The following is a 6,199-nucleotide window of genomic DNA, read 5'->3' as shown; positions in this document are numbered from 1 at the left end:
AGAAGCACGGAAGGTCACCGTTAACAAAGCCTTGAAGAAGCTCAATTTTGTTATAGCTCTAGTTCTCAAAAGAAATGCAACATTCCAGAAATTGAAATTACCTGATACAAAGATATTTGCTCCTAAATGTCTCCTCTCAAAGAAAATAAGCGGGTACCTGTGTTCAACCTTAAAAAGAGAAGCTGGATTTTTTTTCTGTCTTGGTGGTTGCTGGATTTGAATCAAACTGAAAACACCTCCTGAAAGTCTCCATGGCAGTTTCTAAGTCCTCACTTTAAAAACTGGATAATGAAACCCTTCCTGGCAGCAGGAGGATCAGACAATCAATGAGGTGCCCTGTGCAGTGCTGTGCCATGTTTTTTACCTGCAGCCAACCCAACTCTTTCCACGTGCAGTCATTTCTCAGCTAAGCCCTTCTTTCAGCTTTAACCATTCCTTTCCTAAAATGCAGAGAGAGTTGCATGTGAATTCCTGCCACATCTAAAAAGGCTGATTTTACAAACAAAAGAAATGTAAATCATGGACTGCTCACTTTGTGGTGTCTGTTCCACATAGTATCTCAATTTCCCAGCTCCTTTTTAGACAAGGAAATTTCTGCTTTACCCACATTTTGCCTGAGGCTGCTTTTGCAGAGCTCAGTCAGAGCTAAAAATCACCGAGCATTTTTGGGGCCCTCAACTTCTTTTAGACAGTTCTGCAAATGGAAATGATACCTGTGGTACTTGCTAAGGAAAAACCACAGAAAACTCAGAGCTCACCAGGAATCCTGTCTGTGTACATCAGAGCCCAGCTCTCATTTTGTCACTGACATTTACTTGCCCAGTGTAAGATTACAGCAGAGTAACAGCAGAGAGCAGCACTTGGGGCAGATAAAAATAACTCTGCACCACTGCTTGCTGCCCTCACACATGAGGTCACACACATTTAATGGCTATTTTAAACTCAAACACTTTTTAAGCATCCAGAGGCCAGGGTCATCTTTTTTTTCACATTAAAGATATTTAGAGGAACCAGGAAAATATAATGAAATATAATACTGAATGTTTTTAGTACCTCAAGGATGGCTTTCATTGCTGTTGCAGCCCAAACTTGGTGCACTTCAGTCTTCTTATTTCAGCTGCCCTGGGAATAATTAATTGCTGTTAACAGTCAAGAGCCCAAGACAAACCTTCATTTTTCTCAAATGATGTTATTTCCTTATTGCATATGGAAAGGCAGATTTTATTTTATATAAAAGAGTATAAAACCAGGCAGAAATTACAGAACAAGGGTAAGATAAGGATTATCAGCAAATGACCAAAAAAAAGGGAAAGAAACAAATCCTTTATCAAGTGACAAAATACCATGAGCTTCATCCCTTTATACTTTCACATCAAAATCACAGGAATGTTTAATTAGGAACCCATTCAACAAAGTTTTTTTTTCCCTCAGTGAAGCAGTTCCAGCCTGTGAGGGAATTACAATCCATGGTATGGAAAAGAAGGGCACATTTAGGGAAACAATCTTTCATAAAGCACAATTATATCACAACTGGCAGCTGGATTACTGAACAGCACTAATTTTTATTGTGCCTCAGTGTTTTCATGCCAAAATCATCAAGAAATCTAAATGTATGCCAGCTTTTTGAGAAGGACAGGACCATAAATTGTGTGAAAGCTGCCCAAAGCTAATCCTGGCTGAGTGTGGCTGCTGCCAGCCCTGGCAGGTTTAGCACACAAGGGAGTGCACACAGCTGTAAATCCACTCTTCCTGCTCATTCAGGGCCATCACGTGCTGAGAGACCTGGCACAAGAGAAAGCAGAGGTGAAAGGGAATTCTCTTTATTAAAAAACTGTTACCCAATGTGCTGTGGAAGCAAAATGTCCAGTACTTGTGTCACTAAATAATGAATATTCAGCATCTACACTGACAGATATTCAAAAATTACTCTTGAACTTCACAGCAAAATATCCATAAGGACTGAGCCTACAGTTTATACTGAATGAAGCCTAAATTCAAATTTAAAACCACCTTACAGGATGTGGCAGTGGGTATCCAAAGTGTCAGCAGCAATTTAAATAGGGCCCAGCCTTGCCATGTGATGGGAGTGCTCTGTTTACTACAGGCTTGAATAATCCACCCTGGAAAGCTGGGAAATGTAAAAGAGCTTGGATGCCTCTGCTTTTAAACAAAGAAACTTTCAGAAAAAGAAAACCAGGGGGTTATTCATAAATAATTAAAAAACATCATCTGCATTTGTCATGCATCACATTCCTTCAGGACTCTCATTTGGAATTGTCACTAAAGCCTGCCCAGCTCTGCAGCAGAGTTCAGCAATCTCAAATTGTCTCATGGTTAACATGATCCCTAAATCAAGTTTAACAAAAGTGAACCACCAGCAAAGCACAGTCTGCACAAGGACTGTAATATATTTATTTCTCATTCTGATTAGTGCATGCCTGGTCTGTTCTCACAGGCATCAATACATGGGATTAAAATTGCAAAGTGAAAAAAAAATAAAATACAGCCTTAGAAAAAGAGTATTAAAAATATTAGTGAATGTATAGAATGGACAAGTGAAACATGCCCATGTATGAAAAAGTGGATTATTGATTTTTATATAAAATTGCATAGGAAAACAGAGATACATTAAATACACAATCAGCTTTGAAATAATAAAAAGTGCATCTGATCTGGTCAGAAGATGCCACTGTCCACATGCTCATTATCATGATAAAAGCCCTACAAAAGGAAAATATAAAGATGTCACCTGATTTTCTCTAAAGTTAGCTAAGCAATAAAAAGCCTTACCATCATGGATTTTGGAGCCACTTCCACAGCAAAAACTGTCAGCCCCCTGTTGTTCAGGCAGTTCTTACTCTGCTCATTGTTGACATGAATTATCACTTTATTTTCTGACTGCAGGTGAAAAAACATGAAGGAACCATTAAGACTTTCCTGGTTAAGTGTCTGTTCTTGGGGTAACAACTGCACACTCCTTGGACTTCTGTGACCTTGCTGTTTTAGGCATAGAAATGCTCAATGGATACTCTGAAGAGTAACAGATAAAATCAACAGTAAATAAACACTCTTTGAAGAGTAACAGACTCTCTTTGAGGAGTAACAATTTCAAATGTCCTTTAGCACCACAGTGTCAAAAGCAAGTTAAGATTCATTGAAACAACACAAGGACTTGTAAAGTTACAATCTGGCCTTGTTGTACCTTCCCAGCCTGTCCAGATCCCCCCGTGGAGCCTCCCCAGCTTTCCCACCCAGCTTGGTGAGATCCACAAACCAACCCAAGAGGGATAAACAGAGTGGGCAGAGCTCTGAGAGCATCAAGCTGTCTCAGTGCAGCCCTGATCTCCTTCTCTGACATATCCCCAAACACAAAAATAACTCTGGAATATCCACCCTAAAGGGCGAAGTGCAAAGCCAAATCCAGAGTTCCAGGAGCCTCAGCATCCAGTCCTAATATTAGTCCCTCCAAGCCACCCCCTTTAAATGTCTGGGCATTTAAAAATACACTTCTTGCTGTGATCCTTTAAGATTTAAAGCATCTGAAGTTTAACATCTTGCTGTGCTGTGTTTATTTACTCACAGTTCCTGGTAGAAAGGAAACGGATTCACTGTGATCTATGGAAAAAGGTTTAAAATCTCATCAACTGCTTCTACTTGGATTTGCAGCTTTCAGCTTGAATTACTAATAAAGCAAACCTGGAGGAATAATCAGGTGAGAACTCATCCATAACACACTCCTAAAAATCACTGCTCTTTGACTTTCTTATGGACACTGAGAATAGACAGCAGTGTAAATGCTGTGAGCTTTGCTCTTGCTCTAATTGCATTTCCTGCTGTAGTGTTTGTTTCCTCATGTGAGGATGATACTGTGCCAAAATATTGAAAATTTGGGGTGTGAACACAAAAAATACTCAGTTTCTATATGGTAGTTAGGACATAATCTGCCCCTTGCAGGAGCACTGCCCCAGGCTCTTCTGAAGCCACAAGGAGACATCAGGCAGAGTTTTTTTAATCAAACAGACACCAAAACCTGATTTTAGGAACAGCCACTCTCAACTATGACGCAAGGAAGGAGGAGGAACAACAGCAGGCATGAACACAGGGTACACTGTGGGAGGATGTTGTAGTGTGTTGTTAAGTTTCTTGTGTTATTCCCCCAATTTATGTATTGTTCTCCCCTATTATGTGTAAAATGGTTTCGTTCCCCCAGTTTTTCCCGCCAGTGCTACCCTGTCAGCTAAGTTGCCATAGTAACCGCTATTCATAGTTGCCGATATGTAATTGCTCCTCCCCTGGTTTCCCTTATCAGTGAAAGTTGTTTCCTCCCTGGGTCCAGTCAATCACCCCCTTTCTCCTCCCAGGTTTCGAGAACCTTCTCCTCTCTGGAGATGGTGGCTGGCTGGGGTCCCAGGACACCTCCTTTACCTTTTGATTATTGGTCTCCATGGAGTGTCAGTTCTGTGAAGTTCATCCCCTCACCTTTCCCGATTGGTTCCGCCTGTACCCACCCCCCTCCTTTATAATCCTGTTTCACCCCCTATGGAAAAACTTTTCCCGGTTGGTTTCCCCGCGTTTGGATCCCGCAACACCTTCAATAAACCGATGTTTAACCCCCGGGAAATGGTCAGCTCCGTTCCTCCCCTATACCAGCGGTGTGAGCCAGTCCGCAGCCAGCACAGCCCGAGGCCATCAGACGCCGAAGGGCGCTGGCCAGGAATTGCAGAGGGGTGTGGGATCTCAGGATCTGAGTCCTGAGATGCCGGGCCACGGAGACCACCCTTGGGGGGCCCGGGAGTCCTGGAATGTTCCAGAAGTGTCTGGTGGCAGGACTTTGACCCTACACAGGAGACGACAAGGATGAGGGCTTCACCGGGGTGAATGGTGAAGGGATTAGCTAATTAGAGGGTAAGACACAGGGTTTAGGATTTCTGTACAGGGGGGTTTAGAGAAGTAAGATGGAGGAATTGGGGTGTGTCCTGTCCTTCTTCTTCTTCTTCTTCTCCTCCATCTTCTTTGGTGATGGTGGCACTTTTGGATTGGTTATTACTGAGAGTGCACCCAGCAATGAGAATAAATGGTATTGGGGAAAAATGATAAATATTGTACACGTAACAATGGGTATAAAGATACGTGGCTGCCCTGGAGGGCAGACAGTGTGCTCATGGCTGACTGCTGAGCAGAGCTCTGTCGGGCTGAAAGAAAATCTTTTAGATAAACAATTAATAAACATAAAAACCGAAAGAAGAACTGAAGCCTCTTCTCGTCCTTTGATACACGGCCTGCCCCAAGGCCACCTCGGGCCTTTCCAGGCCCCTCAAACAGCCGAGATAAACCGGACAGATTTCCCCGTGTTTGGATCCCACAACACCTTCAATAAACCGATGTTTAACCCCCGGGAAATGGTCAGCTCCGTTCCTCCCCTATACCAGCGGTGTGAGCCAGTCCGCAGCCAGCACAGCCCGAGGCCCTCAGACGCCGGAAGGGCGCTGGCCAGGAATTGCAGAGGGGCGTCGGCCTTTCACCCTCAGCCAGCCAGACTCTAAACTTCAGGCCACATATGCCCCCCTCCTGTCCCAGCCTTTGCAGGAGTGGCAGGCCATACCTTGTTCTCAATCACAGAGGTGATCCTGCTGCCTGAGCTGCAGGTGTGGATGAAGATGCTCCCAGAGGCACCCAGCCCTTGGGCCTCTCCTGTGGTGAGCACAGAGCTGCAGAGAGCCCTGCTGAGCTGGGCACCCCCTGCCTCCAGGGCAATGGCTCTCATTCTGGGCTTGCACCTCTCTGCACAGACATCAACCACAAAGGGGCAGGCCTGCAGTGAAGAACAGGAGTTTTAGCACCACCCCAGCTGGAGTTTTCCCCTCAGATTTTCACCCACAGCTCCTAAGTATTTTCATATTTGAGCTAGAATGAGCCAGATACAAATATTTCCCTGAGTATTCAGTATTATAAACTGTGAGCTGTGGCAATCTTTTACACCAAAGGAAAGCCCAGGACAAGGGGCCTTTTTCATTTCCAGTTCAAAACAGCAAACCCTTCCTTGGACAGCAAAATGTCCAGGAATTGAGATGAAAGCTGAATGTATTCCAGTGTCTGAAATAAACCCATCACACTGCTGCTGTTTGTGCCACCCCACACAGATTCAACACCTCTGCAGTGTTGCACTGAGCACTCTGGGAGTATCTTGGATTTTACTCCT

The 6,199-nt window shown here is 43.8% G+C and overlaps 1 protein-coding gene across 1 annotated transcript in view; it reads right to left on the bottom strand.

The window, feature by feature from the left end:
* Nucleotides 1–1,189: 1,189 nt before the first annotated feature.
* Nucleotides 1,190–6,199, bottom strand: part of EFCAB7 (EF-hand calcium binding domain 7) — a 19,716-nt gene continuing 14,706 nt past the window's right edge. The window contains exons 12-14 of the mRNA XM_064720424.1: nt 5,603–5,812; nt 2,791–2,898; nt 1,190–1,782 (exon numbers count right to left, since the gene is read on the bottom strand). Coding sequence (XP_064576494.1) covers nt 1,708–1,782; nt 2,791–2,898; nt 5,603–5,812 — 393 coding nt within the window. The 3' untranslated portion in view covers nt 1,190–1,707. The remainder of the gene's footprint in view (nt 1,783–2,790; nt 2,899–5,602; nt 5,813–6,199) is intronic.

This window comes from Zonotrichia leucophrys, chromosome 8 (assembly GCF_028769735.1).
Source record: "Zonotrichia leucophrys gambelii isolate GWCS_2022_RI chromosome 8, RI_Zleu_2.0, whole genome shotgun sequence".
In the NCBI taxonomy this organism is placed as follows: Eukaryota; Metazoa; Chordata; class Aves; order Passeriformes; family Passerellidae; genus Zonotrichia; species Zonotrichia leucophrys.
Note: the sequence above shows the minus strand (reverse complement) of the source record. Positions and strands in the feature narration are given on the sequence as shown.